Source organism: Balaenoptera acutorostrata, chromosome 9 (assembly GCF_949987535.1).
Source record: "Balaenoptera acutorostrata chromosome 9, mBalAcu1.1, whole genome shotgun sequence".
Lineage (NCBI taxonomy): Eukaryota > Metazoa > Chordata > Mammalia > Artiodactyla > Balaenopteridae > Balaenoptera > Balaenoptera acutorostrata.
The window spans coordinates 9959020-9979053 of record NC_080072.1 but is presented as its reverse complement, the minus strand read 5'-3'; the positions used below and the strand labels follow the sequence as shown (position 1 = coordinate 9979053).

Here is a 20034-nt window from a genome sequence, read left to right as displayed (position 1 = left end):
GGTTCCTGAGCCTCTCCATCCCCACCTTCCTGTGGTCAGATTGTCCCACCTTTCCTTGAATTTATTGATTTATTTTAAAAATAAATTTATCTATTTATTTTTATTTTTGGCTGTGTTGGGTCTTCGTAGCTGTGAGCAGGCTTTCTCTAGTTGTGGCGAGTGGGGGCTACTCTTTGTTGCGGTGTGCGGGCTTCTCGTTGTGGTGTCTTCTCTTGTTGCGGAGCACGGGCTCTAGGCACGTGGGCTTCAGTAGTTGTGGCAAGTGGGCTTGATAGTTGTGGCTCGCGGGCTCTAGAGTGCAGGCTCGGTAGTTGTGGTGCACGGGCTTAGTTGCTCCGCCACATGTGGGATCCTCCCAGACCAGGGCTCGAACCCGTGTCCCCTGCATTGGCAGGCGGATTCTTAACCACTGTGCCACCAGGGAAGTCCCTCCTTGAGTTTAGTGAGGCAACAAACTCCTCCTTTTTTCTGAGCCAATTTGAGTTTTGTCCCATGCAACCAGTAAGGCTTCCATCCCATTCTTCTTCCCTGGGAAGTGTGGAGCCCTACATCAAGGACACCCTACATCGAGGACACAGGACAAAAACTCAGGAATTAACCAAGCCCCCATAGCAACTGTTGCCATGGGCGCTCCTAATCTGAACCAGACAGCCCCCCTCCCCCATTCCATATTAGGCAAAATAATCACCGTGTAGTAACCTTGTAGCATCCTGACCAATCACCTAATGCCATCCTGCCAGCAGGAATTTTCTTTGTCTTGAGGCTATAGAAGTTGGCTACTAGCCCACAAAGGGGGTCGTCTCTCCCTGGTCCATCAGGAAGTCGCCCGCTGTATTTGCAGCGCCCGTAACTCTGCTCTTTGTTCTCAATAAACTCACTCTTTTCTAAAATACTTCGTGTCTCGAAATTCTTCCAGCCCGCGCATGGACCACAACACTTTTGATACCCCCATCTTTATTTCCTGGAGTCTGTATAACATCACTGAACAATTAATCCTATGAGGTCCTGCATTGTTTCCATGGTACCTCTCCCAAATTGGCTGAGAGATTCCTGAGTTCAGGGCAAGAACCAAGTCCTGGAGTCCCCGCTCCCGTGGCCCGCCCCCGCCGCTTCCCTCCACCATGGCGCCTAACACAGGAAAGCACATCAGAGGTTCCACAATTCTTTTCTAAGATCCACTGATTACAGGCCCTGGGCCAGCCGGAGGCCGGCTTCTTCCCCCAGGGAGGCTGCAGGAGGGCGCCAATGTGGATAGCACGGACAATGTGGATATACTGGAGTCCGGATTCCAGTCCGGGATAGGAGAGGGCGTCACCTAACCAGGCCAGTCCCAGAGTGGAACTCGCCAGCCCGGCGGCTCGGCGCCGCCTGCGCGCCCGCCAGCCGGGCCCTGGGCCGGTCCCCACCGCAGAGCGCGCGGAGCGGCTGGGTCCTCTACGTGCCGGCATCAGGTGCAAACCCGGGAGCGCAGGCCGTGGGTGTGCGCGTAAGCGCCCGGAAAGCGCGGAACTCAGCCGCCGCCCCAGCTCGCCCGCCAAGCTACCCTGGGATATCCTTGGGTCCCCCCCCCCACAACCCCCCAGCTCGAGCGGGGGAGGGATGAGTTCGGACACGTAACCGACCTCCAGGCCCCTCTCGACTCCGCGTGGGGGGGCAGGCGGGGGAGCCGGGGACCGCTGTTCCAGCCCGCTGGCCTTCGAAAGATCCTCCTGGGCCAATGGCAGGCGGGGCGACGCGCCCGGATTGGTGCAGGCGCTCTGCTGATCACTGTGGAAACCCAGGCGGAGGGGAACGCGGGAGGATGCGAAGCCCCGGACGGGGGGAGCCAGCGGGGCGGGCAGAGGAGGCTTCGAGGCCCTGAGCTACGGAGAAGTTTTTACAGGAGGCAAAAGTCCACTGCGGGCTGGCGGGCGGAGGGAGGGGCGGAGGGAGGGGACCGCTTGGGGGCACTGGGAAGCCTGGAGGGAAGGCAAGGATACTCCGGAGCGAAGGCGAGGCGGCTGGGGGAGGGGGCGCGGTGGGGGGAGGAGTAGGAGAAGACAAAAGCCGAAAGCGAGGAGGGCCCGGGCCGCACACACCGCAGTGCACGGGGCAACCCTGTCGGCAGGCAGCATGGGGAAGGGGGGGAACCAGGGCGAGGGGGCCACCGAGCGCGAGGCGCCGATGCCTACCTTCCGCTGGGAGGAGATTCAGAAGCACAGCCTGCGCACGGACCAGTGGCTCGTCATCGACCGCAAGGTCTACAACATCACCGAGTGGTCACACCGGCACCCGGGGGGCCACCGGGTCATCGGGCACTACGCAGGGGAAGATGCTACGGTAAGGGTCTGGGGCCTCTCCCGCCACCTTTCTCTGCTGCAGGAGGGAGTCAGGAGTCATGGGTCCCAGGGCGCCAAACAAGACCTCCAGCGCCGAGTGGAGCTTGGGGCGTCCTGGAGGGAAGGAAAGAGTCTACTGCGCTCGTCCCCCGCCCCGAATCCTCGTCCTCTGGGACAGCTGGGCCAACGTGCTGTGGGGGTCGGATTTTGGAGCCCGGGAGGCAGATTCGAGCGGTGGAGAACCATGCAGGATCTACCGCGCGCACTGGGATCCTTGCGTCCGTTCCTTCCTCAGAGTTCAGCCGGAGCCTGAGACTCCGCAAAGAGGGCGCCGGGGCCCTGGAGCCTTGACGCCCCCAGCGTGGAAGATGGCCGCCCCTGGGCCCCGCGGAGAGGAGCGGGAGAGGAGCCAGGTGTGGGACTCCGCGCGCGTCCCCCACTCACCAGCCAGACTAGGGGGCGGGGAAGGAAAGCTCGTCCCCGGCCAGGGCTCGCTCCTGCTGGAATTACAGTCTCAGAAGGTCCGCAATGGCTGCCGCGGAGACACCGCCTGGTAGCTCCTGTTCCCACGCTCTCAGAGACTACCAGGACCCCCGCCCCCCTCCCCCGCCCCCCTCCCCCGCAAGGGTCGGCCTTCTTGGGGGCCCCGGGTGGGAACTGGTGGAAAGAAAAAGGGCTGCTGGAGTTTGCAAAGCCCAGGTGGAGAGGGGCCTTGAGACGGGACGGTTTAGCAGCACTAGGCTAGCTTGGCAACAGGTCCAGCTGCGTTCGAGGTTACTCTGGGACTTCAACTCAATGGTCCTCTGTTCCCAAATCCGGCCAGGAATGCCCTCCCTCATCTTGCCCTCGGAAATGTAGTGGGACTCTGGGATCTTCCCGGAGCCGGGGCTGTCCATCTTACCCTCACCTTTGCGCACCAAACCTGCAGCTCTGCGATGACACAGCACCCCACCACGCCCCCTACCCCCCAGCCCCAAATCCTTGCTTATTCTTCGGGTGCAGCTGGATCCGCTCCCCCCACGCCCACCCCGTGGACTCGAAGAACAGAGGCCGGGAGGGAAGGAAGGGGCCACTCTTGGTGGCAGTGAGCTGGAAGCAGAGAAGTTCTGGTGGCATGGAGAATTTGGGAAAGTGACTAGGGAGAGATCAGCTTGACATAGCTCATTCCACCTGGAGGTCTGGCATGCTGACCTGTTTGGGCTTTTGCTGTGCAAGCTGTATGGGGTCGTCAGTTGGTGGAACTCTAGATCTCCCTACCTCTTCTATCTAATTGGGACAGACAGAGTCAAGTGTTGGGGGGCAGATCGGACAGTTATAATGTAAGCTGTTGCTTGGCTCGCTGCTTTGGCGAGCAGAGGGTCAGCAACAGCGCCTACAGCTTTTGGCCCGATCCCGTTTTACCTGCTTGTGAACTCGCCTTGAGCCCTTGGGGCTGTGATACCGATTGTAACTTAGGTGGGTATAAGATTTTCAAGCACCATCAGTGTATTATCTCACTGGGACCTTCCCACAGCCCTGTGAGGAGGTGGGGTAAGAGTGATTCCCAAGTAAAGACCTGACTCCTGGTTTGGGATCTTTCATAGATGAATTCTGAAGGTTCCTATCCTGGTTGAGCCTTCACCAGAATGTTTCCTAGAAGGAAAAGTCAAATCCAATGGATTGGTCTGTTTATTCCGTAGTGTTAAATAAATATATTTTCTTTTGCGGCAAGGCATTTCATAAACTGTAAGCACTAGGTAAATGCAATGGAGTTTTCTTGTTACCGAGTCTAAGCTCACATTGCTCATCGCACGACAGGCCAATAATCGAGAGACGAGTTGCTGGGGCAAGGAATAACAACTTTATTCGGAAAGCCAGCAAACTGAGAAGATGGTGGGCTCGTGCCCAAAGAACCATCTTGGCTGAGTTAGAATTCAGGCTCCTTTTATACTAAAAGGGGAGGGAGTGAAGTCAAACATTTCCTGGTTCCCGGCAGCCTCTGGAGGGAATGTATGTGTTAATTTCTTCCTCCCGGTAGTCATTCACAGGTGGGCCTGGTCAGGATGTTTTCTGTGAGCTAAACAAAGGTATTTTAGCTTAATGTTCATTACCTGAGAAGCAGGGTTCCCAGAGATGGGCCATTATGTATAATTTAAGCTTATAGGCAACATCCCTTTAGTGATTAACTTGTAATAGAATGCAAAAGGTTCTTCCGTATTAACATTATCAGGTAAGTGAGCGGAAGAGTCAGGATTATGTAACAGCTAGAATGTAAAGTAAACAAAGAGGAATTTGGAGGAAAATTTTAAAAATCCATGCCAGCTCTATTTGGTGTAGCAAGATATAAGACAATCCCTATGCCCGGAGCTTACTGCCTTCCGAGATAAAACTTTGGGGGCATGAAATGCACTAATCTAGTTGAATAATGGTGGACTGAGCAACTGGATATTCTCTCTCTCTCTCTCTCTCTCTCTCTCTCTCTCTCTCTCTCTCTCTCTCTCTCTCTCTCCCTCCCTCTCCCTCTTTCTCTATTTTCTGGGACCAGGTTGGAAAAAGGCCACAGGAAGTCTGGGGTCTCTGGGCAGGGGACTTGAGAGGGGCAGGAACAGGCTAGGAATGGAGAGACTCCGTCTCTTTATTTTTGGGCTGTTGAGCAGGTGGCTTTCCCCTTGAGGCATGCACTTCTTCTTCAGATTTGGGGGAGTGAGTATTTATGGTCATGTGAAGTTTGGGAAGGACTGATCAGCAGATAGAGGTCAGATTCCAGGGAGCACTTGAATGCACTGTTACGAGCCAATCTCGATGCAGTAGTATCCTCACCAGAGGCTGACAGTCAAGGAAGCCAGATAATCTGGGGCCTCAATAGGGGATTTTCCTGTTACTGAAGAGAAGACCTCAGAAGCCAGGACGGCCTCCTCCCCAGAAGGATGGTTTAGTGAAGGGTAAGGCCAATTGTCATGTGGTCCTTCTCCCTGCAAGAATAAAAACTGAAACTAAATTTTTACAGCTCACAAAGCACATTTGTACGGATCACCTCATTTAGTGTTTCGATCAGCCCTGTAGGGAGTAGCTTCCTTGGGTTTGAACACCTTGCTCTCTTCGCAGCACTCAGACCTCAACTCAGGATCTACCAACACAGAGACCTCCCAGCCGCCCTTCCCTTCCCTCCTCCTCTCCTCCTTCCTTCCTATTTACACCTTGGGTTTCTTCCCCTCTGGTCCTCTGGCACTTCCCTGGTCTTTGCCTTGCTGTGGGCAAAGGGAGCCCTCGCCTGGGTCCCAGGGGTGTCTCTCCCCTTTCAGGGCAGAGTCCCACCACTGCAGAACTTTTTTTTCTGTTTTTCAATTGAAGTATAGTGAATTTACAATGTTGTGTTAGTTTCAAGTGTATAGCAAAGCGATTCAGTTATATACAGAGTTATAAAAGTTATAAAAGTTCCCCAGAACTTTTCCTCTCTAACAAAGACTCATCACACATTTACTCCAGTGTCTCTGTGGTTCCGAGCTGGCCCTGGGCACAAAGATGAAAAACTCACAGATAGTGAGTGCATCTGCTGGATTTCCTTCTCTCCTTTCAAACTGGGACTTGAATCTGGACCCTCTGCCTCTAGGCACCAGCTCCCCCACCTCTGCCCCACTCGTCTCGGTGACTTTTTTTGCCCTGTCTGCATCGGTCGCCTCCTGGAACCCAGGGAAGGCGAGAAGAGATCAGGATTCATTCCATCTTTTAACTTGCTCCTATGCCGTTCTTGGGAAAAGGCAACAGGTTGAAAACGGAATGAATCTCTGGCCTCCTTAGGGCAGGAGGGTCGAGGTATTGAGAGGCAGAGGACCTGGGTTCGAGTCCCAGCTTTAGGAATTCTAGGCAAGGCACTTAACCCTGAACTTCACTTTCCAGATCTAGGAAATGGGAAGGTTATTATCAGGCTCAAATTGGCTGTGGATGAGATAATTCTTCAAACTTCAGAACACTCGGCAGGTATGGGGGAACATTACCGTGGAACCCTTGGCCTCCTGAGCACATGTGTGCATGTTCCCAGCTCGCACAGTAGGGGGTTCAGTAAACAGGAAAAGAACAAGTGTGAAGCAGAGGAACCTTGGTGACCTCCTTTTTTGCCAAAGGTAAAAGGCATTTACCTGAAATCCCTCCTGTGGTTGTGCCTGGAGGGCAGCCCCACCCCCTCAGCTAGATCCTGGTAGGAGCAGTCAACTTCCTGCTACCTGCAGCCTCCGGAAGACCCCATACCGAGCCCCAGCCTCCCTGGTATCTTTGGCAGCTTATCGAGGTGTGTTTCCTTGCTGTCATCCCTTCATGCCCAGGCTGCCTGTGTCTGGCATCAGCAGGGAGGCTCTCGCCAAGGGCCCTTTGGCCGCAGAGCACGACCCTCCCCACCCCCATCGCTTCTTTCCCTTGGAGGGGACATCCTGCCCACATCTCTCCGCCATGGAAAGGAAGTTAGCATCCCTGTTTCCAGCTGAGAACGTAGGGTCCCTCCTCTGCTTCTCCCTCTCTAACCTCGTGCTCCACAGAGTCTTGGTTCCCAGGGCTGCTGCCGGCCGCATCGTCTGCCCTGAGTTTGCTTCTCCTGCGCTTCCCGAGTCCCTGGCCATGTGCCCGGATGTGGGAAGCTGGATTAGAGATTCACCTTGCTCTGCAGAGTAGGTGGACACAGCCAGAAACAAGACGTGACGCCTGATGCTCAGTGTACGAGGAGCTGTGAGTTCTGTTCAGCACCTGGGAGCCGGGCAGGGAGGACGTGTTCATGCAGAAGGGGCTGGCATGGGAGCCGGGCGATGGCGGAAGCAGGAACTGATGAAGGTCTTGCATTTGAGAATTCGGGTGTTCTGTCCCTCCATCCTCAGCCTGACCTCCCCAGCACCCAACATGCACACCTACCCTCCTGGGGACGGACCTGCCCCCGCTGGAACTGTTGGCTACTCCCACCCCTTTACTTGTGTCCCCAGCCTTCTTCCTGGAATGTCTTTGCCTCCAATCTCCCTGTCGGACGAGGATAGAGCCTGCTTCCAATTCTTGTTCCAAAGTCAACGTTTGGATTGGCCGTGTCCTGCCTTGCCCCTTGTCCTGCCCTGTGCCAGCCAGACACTTTAACTTTTGGGAACCCGCTGCAAGTTTGTGCGGCACATGTGTGACCCTTGCAAGGGGGAGACACAAAAAGTGATCAACTCTCAGGAGAAGAAAGCTCATTTTGATCGAGGCCTTTGTGTGAACAGCAGAAAAGTCTAGAGTTAGGCGCACCTGGAGTGTGACCCGTGGGCAAGTAGTTTCACCTCCGTCAGCCTCCTTTCTCACCTCGAAAATAGGACCTGCCTCACAGAGTTTGGTAAAGATTCGTGGGTTATGTACACAAAGCCCATGGCTCAGTGGCTGACCTGTGTAATCTCAGCCACTGAGAAGGTGAAGATGTTCCAGAAGCACAAGCCGGCTTGTGCAAAATGGCCGAAGAGTGGAAAATTTTCTGGGCTGAGAGGGTGCACAGCTGTGAGGTCCTGTGAGCCTCTCCTAGGCATTGTTGTTGGCACTGGGGTTATTGCAACAAACGAGACAGGCTTGGCCCTTTAGTGGAGCTTATATTCTAGTTGGGGAAACAGGCAATAAAGAAGTGAGCACATAATATAGCTTGTAGTTTTGATAACTGTTAAAACAGGGTGATGTCCCAGAAAGCGTGAGGCTGGAGGGTGACTCTTTCAGATAGGGTGGTAGGTTGGGACGAGCCGGCCCCGGGACACTGAGGGGGCAGGCCTCCAGGCAGAAGGAAGAGCCAGAGGCCCCTGTGTGGAAACCAGCTTGGTGGGTTCAAGCGTGGTTTCCACCAGGTCTGCTCGGAAGGCTACTGGATCTACCATGGACAATGAGATAATCGAACAGCGCTCGGCTTTCTAAACCTGCGTGAGGCTTGTGGGGTTGCGGTCCCTGGATCGGGTGAACCTGGATTTGACCCTGACTCTGCCACTTGGGTGTCAGCTTCCTGGGCTCCAGGGCCTTCATCTGTAAAGTGGGGCTTTGAGGCATCAGGGAGGTAACAGAGACAACTTTCCTGGCTCCCCACGTGGCACGTGGCCCTTCCTCTCCCTTGGCCTCAGGGAGATGAGGCCGCCCAAGGGCCCTCTGGAACTGACCCAGGGGCGGCCCCAGTCAGGACAGGAGTCCGCTCCAGCAGGTTCCTCAGCCCAGGCAGAGGCCTGGAGGTGTGACCTGGACCTGGTGGGGGGCAGCGGGCGCTGGAGGAGAGGTGATGCACTTGCAGGCTGTCTGTCTCCCAGTGAAGAGTAGAGATTGTTTCATTATTTATTATCAGCCGTTGTTCCTCAGAAAACTGCCTTACCAAGAATGTCTCCTTCGTTTCTCAAAAGCCGTGGTGTCATGTGAGGTGGACCAAGGAAAGGGCCTTTTTCGGCTCTGACTTTGGAAGGCAGCTGTGCTCACTGCCATACCACCAATGCCTGGGCCCTGACTTTGGAAGTTCCTGGTAGGCCCTTTCCCAGGGCCTTTGAACACTGGAGCTGGGAGGGTCCTCCCTTGCAGAGGAGACGGAGGCTGGGGGCGTGGGTAGCAGCTGGCCCACAGTGGACCGCAGGCTCCTCGCTGCCCACTCAGGGCCCCTGGAATAGCAGCCCATCTCTCCTCTGAAGATACACTTGCTCTGATCCTCTGCTACCATCCCTTTCTGTTCAGTGAGGGGGGTGCAGACATTTTTAAAAGACTCTGGGCACAGTTTTCCTCTGCACAAAGTGTCGCTTTGTAAGTCTGTTCTAGACACAAATAGAACAAAGACCAGGCAAAAGGGCCTGATGCCAAGGAATGGGAGAAGACTGGCAATGACCACTGTGAGATACTTTCGCAGGGGGGTGGGGTGGGGGGAGGGGGAGGCTGAGCACATTTTTTTTTAATAAATTTATTTTATTTTTGGCTGCGTTGGGTCTTCGTTGCTGCCCACGGGCTTTCTCTAGTTGCGGTGAGTGGGGCCTATTCTTTGTTGCGGTGCGCGGGCTTCTCATTGTGGTGGCTTCTCTTGTTGCGGAGCACGGGTTCTAGGCGCGCGGGCTTCAGTAGTTGTGGCATGTGGGATTCAGTAGTTGTGCCTCGTGGGCTCTAGAGCACAGGCTCAGTCGTTGTGGCGCACGGGCTTAGTTGCTCCGCGGCATGTGGGATCTTCCCGGACCAGGGCTCAAACCCGTGTCCCTTGCATTGTCAGGCGGATTCTTAACCACTGCGCCACCAGGGAAGTCCCAATAGTGATTCTTTAATATGATCAGATATCCTGTCCATATCCAAAATCTCTCATTCAACACCAAAATGTCTTGGATAACTGCTGGGTTCCCCACCCTCCAGTGGGAGCCTTTCGAATCAAACATTGCAGTTTTTATAAGCTTTTGTTATATCTTTTTCTGTCTCTTTTAATCTAGGACCCCTCCCCCAACACACACACACACACACACACACATGCACCCTCACTTTTTTCCCCCACTACATTGATTTTTCTGATTGTTTCTCATGGTATCATGCGACTTGTTCCTCTCTCCTAGTAAAGTCTCAAGACTTGTTTTTAAAAAACTTTTTTTAATTGAAATATAGTTGATGTACAATATTATGTGAGTTTCACCTTGAAGCTTGGTTTGATGCAAGGTGAACATTGTTTATCACTGCGACATCATATTGTGTCCCATGGGGGGGGGTCTATGGTCAGCACATCTAATGGAGATGCTATATTTGTTTTATCTAATTTACATAGTATGTATAGAAAAAAAAAATGGAGAACAAAATCCTGAAATATTAGCAATGGTGGTCACTCTCTGGGTGGTATTTATTTTCCTCTTTATTCTTCTGTACATTTTCTAAATTTGCCAAAACTATGCACATTACTTTATAATTGGAAAAAAAAAGATTAAAGGGCACAATCTTAATTTTTAAATTTTTAAAAAGCAATACAGCAATGTTAGAGAAAGTTTGGAAAAACTAAGACAAAGCAAGGCATAATGCCACCACCTTAACACATAACAGTTTAGAGTTCTACATAAAAAAGTTTTCATAATCTACATAATTATTTTCATACCTTTTCAAAATATGAAAAAGCTCCCCCCACCCCTCCAGAAATGCGTTTTACGGAATTCTGCATTTGTTTCCGGTTTAACACGATCTAAGCACCTTTCGCATGCTTGCGGTAGGCTCCAGGCGTGTTCTTTCTGTTGATAGGCGTGTGCACCACGTGGTGGGTGGTGCGGTTCGCCGGAAATCAGGCAGCCCACGGGGCAGGAGCAGCTCGAGGAGAATCGGGTTCCCGGCTGTGCCCCGCCCGGTGCCCGCGCCGTGTATCCCTGCAAGGGCGCGTTTTCGTGACTCACCCAGCGGCAGACCACACGTCTCTGCGGTTTTTGTAAACACCCATGGCGAGTTCCGCGGCCTCTCATCAGGGCAGAGCCCGAAGTGACACCTCCACTGGAATTGGGCACTTAGGGACCTGCCGGAATGAGGCTGAGAGAGCATTTGGGATCGGATCGTTGCGGCCCCGTTCGGTGTCCTGGTGTCCTAGTGGGACAGAGCTTCTGCTGGCGAGCCCTGTCTTGCCTGGGGCGGAGGTACTGGCCAAGGTCGGGGTCTCCCACTCACCACCTGTCCCCTGCTCCCCAGGATGTCTTCCTGGCCTTCCATCGCAACCTTGATTTCGTGCGCAAGTTCATGAAGCCCCTGCTGATCGGCGAGCTGGCCCCTGAGGAGCCCAGCCAGGACCACAGCAAGAATGTGAGTTGGGCCTCACAAGGAAGAAGGGGGGGAGGGTTTGTGGGGGGAGGGGGTCTCGCCCCAAGAAGGAGAGTGCAGGGCGTGGGGCAAAGGAGCCTTTATGCCAGTCCAGGGGGAGCCACTGCTCATCACCTAGGGTCAGGGAGGACTCAGAGCCTCCGATGGCCCTGGTGAGCCCCCCTCCTCCTGCTGCCAGCCTGGGCTGGCCCTCGCCTTGGAGTAATTCATTCCCAGCCTCTCCACCTCTGGGGCTTCAGCAGTGCCAGGCTGGGCACAGGGTCTTTCCCTCTTGCCCAGCCCCCTGCCCTTGTATCTGGCCTTTCTTCCCCCTCCTGCCCTGCCCCTGCCTCCTAGCTTCCCTCTTTGTCCCAGTGATGCCCTCCTTTCCCCAAAGCCACCCTTGACTCTGCCTCCATCTCCCTGACCCCACATGCCCAGTGCCCACCCAGCCCTCTCTTGCCTGATAGAGTGTCCGGAACAAGTGGTGCATGTCAGGTAGTGGAAAAATAAGCTTTAAAAAAAAAAAAATTGTTGTGAGACTTCCCTGGTGGTGCAGTGGTTAAGACTCCACACACCCAACGCAGGGGGCCCGGGTTCAATCCCTGGTCAGGGAACTAGATCCCGCGTGCCGCACCGAAGATCCTGCATGCAGCCAAATAAATAAATAAATAAATGTTTGTTTTAAAAAAGAAAAGAAAACATTTGCTATAAACCTTGTATTTTTAAAAATTGTTGTAAAATAGATACAACATAAAATTTACCATTTTAACTTTTTTTTTTTTTTTTTTTTTGGCCACACTGGGCAGCTTGCGGGGATCTGAGTTTCCCAGCCAGCGATTGAATCCAGGCCCTCCGCAGACCCTTCCCCATTTTAACTAATTTTAAGCGCACAGTTAAGTGGCTTTGAGTACATTCACGTTGTTATGCGACCATCACCACCACCCATCTCTAGAACTTTCATCACCCCAGACTGACATTCTGCCCCCATTAAACGTTAACTACCCATCTGTCCCTCCCCCCAGCCCCTGGTAAACACTGTTCCTTCTATTGATGAATTTGCCCAGTCTAGGTACCTCATATAAGGGGACTCATAAGTATTTGTCTTTTCGTGTCTGGCTTAATTTCACTTATCTTAATGTCTTCAGGGTTCATTCATTAGTAGCATGTGTCAGAATTTTCTTCCTTTTGAAGGCTGTATATTCCACTGTATGTATAGACCACCTTTTGTTTAGTCATTCATCCATCAATGGAATTTGGGTTGTTTCCACCTTTTGCCTATTTTGAATAATGCTCCTGTGTAAAATGCAAGCTTTTGAGTTAAGTCCTTTCTCTGCTACTGAACTGGCTGTGGACAAACACATAGTCCTAGGGCTGTGCCAGGCTCAGGCAGGTATGCGGTGACGGCAGCTGTTGCAGTGACCTGCGGCCGGGCTCCTGTGGAGCTTAGGTGTGTCGATTGGTCCCCTCTGGAGCAGCTGGGAGGCTGACTCCTTCCCGGTGCTCTGGCTCAACAGTCCCAGATCACTGAGGACTTCCGGGCCCTGAGGAAGACCGCGGAGGACATGAACCTGTTCAAGAGCAACCACCTGTTCTTCCTTCTCTACCTGGCCCACATCATCATCATGGAGAGCATCGCCTGGTTCACCATCTTTTACTTTGGCAATGGCTGGATTGCAACCGTCATTACGGCCTTCATCCTTGCTACCTCTCAGGTGAGGCGTGACACTCTCACCTGTCACTCAAAGCCCCCGCCCCCTGACTCCCCCAGCTGGCAGAGGCCTGGTGCCTGGGTGCCAACGCTGGGAAAGCATCCGTGGCCCTCTCTCCCCCCAGGCCCAAGCTGGATGGCTGCAACACGATTACGGCCACCTCTCTGTTTACAAGAAGTCCACGTGGAACCACATAGCCCACAAGTTCATGATTGGTCACTTAAAGGTAAATGTCAGCCGCCCTGGGCATCTGTCCTATCAGTTAGTGGTTGGTGTAGCACCATCTCACTTCACTCAGACCAGGCCCACTGTCAGGTCAGTGTCCCGGCTGACCTGCAGGACCTGCCAACCCTCCACTTCTCTGAACTTCCAAGCCCTGTCTCCTAACCACATTAGACATGCAAAACCAGTATCCTAGTTCTAAAAACAAGCACATGCTTCTTAGTTGATTATAATACCTAAGGACTTACTAATAAATTCCTTTCAGTTTGGGGCCGGTAAATAAGCAGTCTCTCTCTTTTTTAAAATTCTTTTATTGAAGTATAGTTGGTTTACAATGTTGCGTTAATTTCTGCTGTACAACAAAGTGATTCAGTTATACGTATGTATACATTCTTATATATACATTCTTTTTCATATTCTTTTCCATTATGGGTATTGAGTATAGTTCCCTGTGCTACACAGTAGGACTTCGTTGTTTATTCATTCTATATAGAATGGTTTGCATCTGAAGAAGCAGTCTCTCTTGATAAATCGGTATGCTTCCCTCCATCAGGTAATGTTTGCTATCTGATACACTGTGTTTCTCTTTTTTTCCCCCTTGGATGCCAGGAAACACAAAGCAAAACATGAAACAGCAACTGTCCCTAATCTTCATCTTCCTTATATGTATCCTCCCCTCCCACTACCTGTCATTTACACTTTTATCTTTAACTGTTCTGCTATAGATGAGTCCTTTATCAGAAGCCATCTCCAGTACGTTTTGGAAGTATATCGGGGCATGAAAAGGGAATATTGTCATCATATAAGTCTTTTTAGATAAGGGAAATCAAACAGTGTACTGATCAACTGAGCCAAAGGGCAAGAGTTGTTTCAAACTCAGAAGGGAAGGTAGTTCTCTCGCCACCCTCCAGATCAGGAGGCAGACCTGCAGTAGCCTTCTAGCTCAGCAACTTTGTAAAAAGACGAGCTCGACTTGCCAGCGACCTTGTGCTGCTGTGATTGATAGGCGTTGTTATCTCCTTGGTTTCGGGAGTAAGTCCTTGCCAATTCTCACTTGGAAACAGATCTCATCCCCCACCCCAGCCCTGCCTCCACATCATTCAGCTGCTTCCTAAGAAAAGCTGTGTCCTAAAGACCCCCATCCCTCCCCACCCTGGCTTCGGAAGAGCTCCGTGTCCGGGTTGAGCGTCTCTCCCTGTGACCTGACCCCATCCAGCTCCTGGCTTGCCGGCTGCGGATCTGGTTGGGCATGAACTACCATTGAACTAGTAACCAGTTCCTCAGCAAACAGTTTGCCTGGACCTGAGCCTGGAGCTGTCTGAGAACCTGGTTTCTTTCCAGAATTTCAGGGGTGAAGGATGCACATAGTTGAGCGCTTTGTTTCATTTTATACTCTTTTCTGTTGGAGAAAACCCTCCTCGGTATTGAAAGTAACATTTCACTCCGGACCCATGTTATCCCCATACACTTAACAAAGATAGACTGTGTCCTGTTTTCAGACTCTGGGCGGGAGCCGGGAGGGCCTTTCCCGTCTGATGTCTCTCGGTCCTTGAAGGGCCCTGGGACACAGCTCCTGCATCAGACGGAAGATGCAGTCAGGACAGAAGACTGGCCTCCATGTAGAACGTTGACTTGTAAACTCTGGGGTGACAGGGTACGCAGGTTGGGAGGCTACAGGAGGTCAGGGACCTGGGTTCTGCTGATGGCTTGCCAGCCCGCTGCTAGCTGTGTCCTTCGTGCTGTGTCCAGGCCAGTGGTGTGGCTGGGCAGGGGTGCCCCAGAGCAAGGACCATCACAGCTTTTGTGGAATCGCTCTGGCACCCACTGGCCACACAGCTGCAGACAAGCCTTGTAGGTCCAGCTGTTCCTCTGGTCCCTTTGTTGGGACAGAAAGGAGCTGGCTGCAGGGAGGTCCTCGGGTGCCCTGCCAATTTGGACGTCTTAGCTCAAGACAGTGAGGGCACTGAACAGGGTGCTGGAAGCTTCGAGATGTTGGGACCCGCTTCTTACTGTCAGCCTGCACTGCTGTAGGGTTCCACGGGTGAGCCCTCCACCTCCCAACTCCTCAGCCCGTGTCACTTCCGGTGGACATTTCTTCCCAAGGGTGATCTTGTACAAAGACAGTTCTGAGAGGGCGAATCCCTGTTTGGCGTTGCACTGAGGATAAAATGCAAACCACCAGGCCTGGCGCCATCTAGGCTTTACATCTGGAGATGGAAATCTCTGGAACCCACAGCCTTTTCACAACCTTATCTGGGGCCACCAGGGCCGGAACTAGGGTGAGGCAAGTGAGCACACAAGTGTGTCCCAGGGGCACAAAATTTAAGGGGACATCAAAAAGAGTCAGGAATTGAGATAAGTAACATTTTAATGCAATATTAAAAAAAAAAAAAAAAGCAAAATTAATGCCAAAAAATCCACAATGAACAAAATACCAACATTTCAAATAAAGATCAGGACTGTGTTGAGCCATATTGGAATCTGAAGCCGAAGGACAACTTGTACCTTACATACATGTTTGTATGTATTCGTGTTTTTCTTTTTTTGATGGTAGATTTTTTTTTTTTTTTAATATACATTTATTTATTTATTTTTGGCTGCGTTGGGTCTTCGTTGCTCCGCACGGGCTTTCTCTAGTTGCGGCGGGCGGGGGCTACTCTTCGTTGCGGTTCACGGGCTTCTCACTGCGGTGGCTTCTCTTGTTGCAGAGCACGGGTTCTAGGCACACGAGCTTCAGTAGTTGTGGCACGTGGGCTCAGTAGTTGTGGCTCGGGGGCTCTAGAGCGCAGGCTCAGTCGTTGTGGCGCATGGGCTTAGTTGCTCCGCGGCATGTGGGATCTTCCGGGACCAGGGATCAAACCCGTGTCCCCTGCATTGGCAGAAGGATTCTCAACCACCGTGCCACCAGGGAAATCCTAATGGTTGATTTTTTTCCCCCAGAGCATTAAAATAGTTGAAAACTACTTAAAAATTGGGAAGGTGGTGTATTAAAAATCCTAATATGAAGTTTAAATTAATTATTTATACTGAAACCGAATTTATTATTATTTTACAGTTTAAGTTAATTAAAAATTATTTAAGGGACTTCCCTGGTGGCACAGTGGTTAAGAATCCAGCTGCCAATGCAGGGAACACGGGTTCAAGCTCTGGTCCGGGAAGATCCCACATGCCGCTGGGCAACTAAGCCCGTGTGCCACAACTACTGAGCCTGCGCTCTAGAGCCCATGAGCCACAACTACTGAGCCCACGTGCCACAACTACTGAAGCCCACGCACCTAGAGCCTGTGCTCCGCAACAAGAGAAGCCACCACAATGAGAAGTCTACGCACCGCAATGAAGAGTAGCCCCCGCTCGCTGCAACTAGAGAAAGCCCGCACGCAGCAACGAAGACGTGACGCAGCCAAAAAATAAATTAATTAATTTTTAAAAAAAGAAAAAAAAGTTTTTTTAAAATTATTTAAGAGACTTCCCTGGTGGTCCAGTGGTTAAGACTCCGCACTCCCAACGCAGGGGGCCCGGCTTCGATCCCTAGTCAGGGAACTAGATCCCACATGCCGCAGCTAAGACCCGGCGCAGCCAAATAAATAAATAAATATTAAAAAAAAATTATTTAAGACTGTCACTTGGTTGAGAGAAATTGTCAGACTTGGCAGTTCTCTCAATTGAAAATGGGATGAGCAAAAGCGTAGATTTTTAGAAATATTGTTGATGAGTTTGCCTCAGGGTCTGCTATGGCTCTGCCCAGCACTGCTGGCCCAACTGAGGGGGCCTTCTTTTGGCTTCTGGAACATTCCATGCTCCCCTTCCCCCAAGGCCTTCACCTAGGCTCTTCCCTCTGTCAGAAACGGGACCCTCACTCTGGCTGGCCCGCTCCTGCCCCAGCCTGCTGCCCAAGGGCAGTCCTTCTGAGTGGCCTCCCGAAACTTTTCCAGCTCCGTCAGCCCACCCCAGTGTGGAGTGATACCCTCCTCTCCCTCGCTAGACAAGGGCTCGCCTCCTTCCCCACTTCATCCCCAGGGCAGACAACATTGGCACCACATTCCGAGAGCACAGCACTGGGTCACTGTTCCAGGGCAGGCAGGGCTTCCCAGTGCCCAGGAAGGATACGGAGGGTTGAGCCTAGTGAAGAAGGATGGAGAAGAGTCACAGCAGAGAATAGCACCATCAAAAAATGTTTTGTCGTTACAGCCGATGCCAAGTTCGGGGATGGCCCCACCTTGCCTCCTCTCATCCCCGTGGTGCTCGTAGCCTGTCTTTCCTCCAGTTATTCAACAAACATCTCTTGGTTGGTGCATTGTAAACATCGTGCGCACATGCCTTGCCCCTTGATTTCTTTGTGCCTGGGACTCCCTTGCACTCTTCCCAGGAATTTGGTTCCTTTTGTCTAGAAAGGCCAATGTGTCATCTGATTTCTTAATCCTCTAAGCTCTCATTCGCTGACTTTTTTTTTTTGCCCTGTTGGGTTTTGAGGCCCTCCTGCTTACAGGGGCCTGAGGTCACTGCAAAGGCCACAGCTGCTCAGAGCTGTTCCCGCCCATGGCCGTTAGGGTCCAGAGACTATGTTTGTACCAAAACATCTTCCAAGTAAAATATTTGTTTTTGCAGTTAGGCCTTTTTATAGATGGCCAGACCCTTGGCCAAAGCATTGATTGATCCAGCTACAGTTCACCAGTGAAGTTCTCATGCTGAAGAGTCAGAGGAGTCTTGTTTCCTTCTTTGCATCAGTGGGTGGCTTTGTAGAGGGACATGCCTTCAGAATGTGTCCAGAGCTGGAGCTGGTGAGACAGAAATTTGTGGCCTTGAAAGAAATACTCATGTAATGCTTCTTGTCTCCTAGAATTGTAATTTTATTATTATTATTGTTTTTGGCCGTGCCGCACAGCTTGAGGGATCTTAGTTCCCCGACCAGGGATTGAACCCAGGCCCTTGCTAGTGAAAGCTCAGAGTCCTAACCACTGGACTGCCAGGGAAGTCCCTAGATTCATAATTTTATATTTACCCGTTAGAACCAGGAAGCTCTGTTGGTGATTGTTTATGAAGCTCCGCCAAGCCTTCTGGGTGTGATGTGACTCAGCTGTCACCTCTCAGTGCAGTGGCATGTCTGGCTGCTGGGCTCTCTCTTGCCAGCTACTCTGTGGGCCATCTGAGAGCAGGGACCACTTGTGGTCTTCATTTTTTTTTTTTTAAAGCTTTCTTGATGTAATTCACATGCTATACAATTTGCACATTTAAAGTGTACAAACCAGGGAATTCCTGGCAGTCCGGTGGTTAAAACTCTGCGCTTCCACTGCAGGGTGCGTGGGTTCCATCTCTGGTCAGGGAACTAAGATCCCGCATGCTGCGCGGCAAGGCAAAAATAAAGTGTACAAACCAGTGACTTGTAGTATAGTCCCAAATGTGTGCAACCACCATCACAATCAGTTTTGGAACATCTTGATCACCCCAAAAAGAAACCCCACACCACTTAGCCATCACCTCCCAACCCCCTCATCCCAACCCTAGCACTAGGTAACCACTCAACTTTCTGTCTGTGGATTTCCCTGTGCTGGACATTTCATATAAATGGAATCCTTTTTGGCTGGCTTCTTTCACTTAGCATCGTGTTTTCCAGGTTCATCCATGTTGTAGCACGTGTCAGTGTTTCACACTTTTTTATGGCATGGCCAAACATATATTCCATTGTATGGATCTGCCATATTGTATTTATCCATTCATCAGTTGATGGACCTTTGGGTTGTTTCCGCTTTTTGGTTATTTTAAATAATGCTGCTGGGAACGTTTGTGTACAAGTCTTTGTGTGGCTCTGTTTTCATTCCTCTTGGGTACACACGTAGGGGTGGAGTGCTGGGTCATATGGTAGGGACCACTTCTTACTGTTCCCAAAACAGAAGTGTTCCCCTCTGCACAACACACGCAAACAGGAGACGAGCAGAGGATGAGGGACGTAGAGCCTCACGCCCGGTGTTGGCAGAGAGCTGAGACTCCACCACACGTGCTGACGCACGTGCCTCTCTGTCCATCCCCCGCACCGTCTTATGAGCAGGGAAATAGGCCTGGGGGGGGAGTGCCCTGGCACCACACGGAAGTCCTGGCCAAGGGGCTGCCCCGCACTCTGGACTCAGCACCGGCCAGGCTGCATTCTGACTCTCAGGGGCCCGAGGCCCTGTGTAGAGTGGAGAAGCCAGCCCTGAACATTGGACCTGCTAGGAACTGGTCCTGAGCTGGGCCTGTCGTGGATCCCCTTCCCCGCGCACCGAGGATTGCACTGCTCACCCCTATTCCTCCCCCGACAGGGCGCTTCTGCCAACTGGTGGAACCATCGCCACTTCCAGCACCACGCCAAGCCCAACATCTTCCACAAGGACCCGGATGTGAACATGCTGCATGTGTTTGTCCTGGGTAAATGGCAGCCCATTGAGGTACGATGAAGGGGACCAAGTGGCCATGGGGAGTGTTTTGGCCTGCGCAGGGATCAGAGGAGGAATCCCGTGGGGTGGAGGGTGTCTGATGTTTACACGAAAACCTTTCCTGGACACCCTGAATTATTCAAGCTGAAATGTCTGTGGGATGGCCTCCTGTGTAAATAAGGGATGCAGCTCCTTATCAGAGTATTAGATACCTCCCCACCTCCCATGGGCCGGGGAAGAGCATTTCCTGGCTTGTTCCTTCCAGTTTAGCAGGAAGGCACGATTCCAGAGATCAAGCTTGGTGCCCAAAGACCAGCCCCAGGAAACCTTACTTGGAGAGTCACAATCCCCGATGCTGGGAGGGACCCCAACAGGGTCTGGTCCCACCTGCTTCACCACAGATGCCAAGCGAGGCTCGGCAGGAGGAGGGCGTGTGTTCAGGGTCACATCAGTTAGTGGCCAGTCTAGGATGAGGCCCCAGATCTGACAGCTAGGCCATTTCCTTCCACTCCATCACACTGCCTTGTTTTTACATTAGTTTTTTTTTTTTTAATACATTTATTTATTTATTTATTATTTATTTTTGGCTGCATTGGGTCTTCGCTGATGCGCGCGGCTCTCTCCAGTTGTGGCAAGCAGGGG

General features: G+C 52.0%; 1 protein-coding gene across 2 annotated transcripts in view; it reads left to right on the top strand.

Moving 5' to 3' along the window:
• The first annotated feature begins 1389 nt into the window (after positions 1-1389).
• FADS2 (fatty acid desaturase 2) overlaps positions 1390-20034 on the top strand; it is a 36292-nt gene continuing 17647 nt past the window's right edge. Inside the window, exons 1-6 of one of the 2 annotated variants that reach the window (XM_057552117.1) lie at positions 2195-2319; positions 2614-2731; positions 10944-11054; positions 12569-12766; positions 12888-12989; positions 19279-19404. In XM_057552117.1, the coding sequence (XP_057408100.1) occupies positions 2312-2319; positions 2614-2731; positions 10944-11054; positions 12569-12766; positions 12888-12989; positions 19279-19404 (663 nt within the window). In that variant the 5' untranslated portion in view covers positions 2195-2311. Of the gene's footprint in view, positions 2320-2613; positions 2732-10943; positions 11055-12568; positions 12767-12887; positions 12990-19278; positions 19405-20034 lie in introns of both variants that reach the window. The other variant, XM_057552116.1, reaches the window with a different exon arrangement.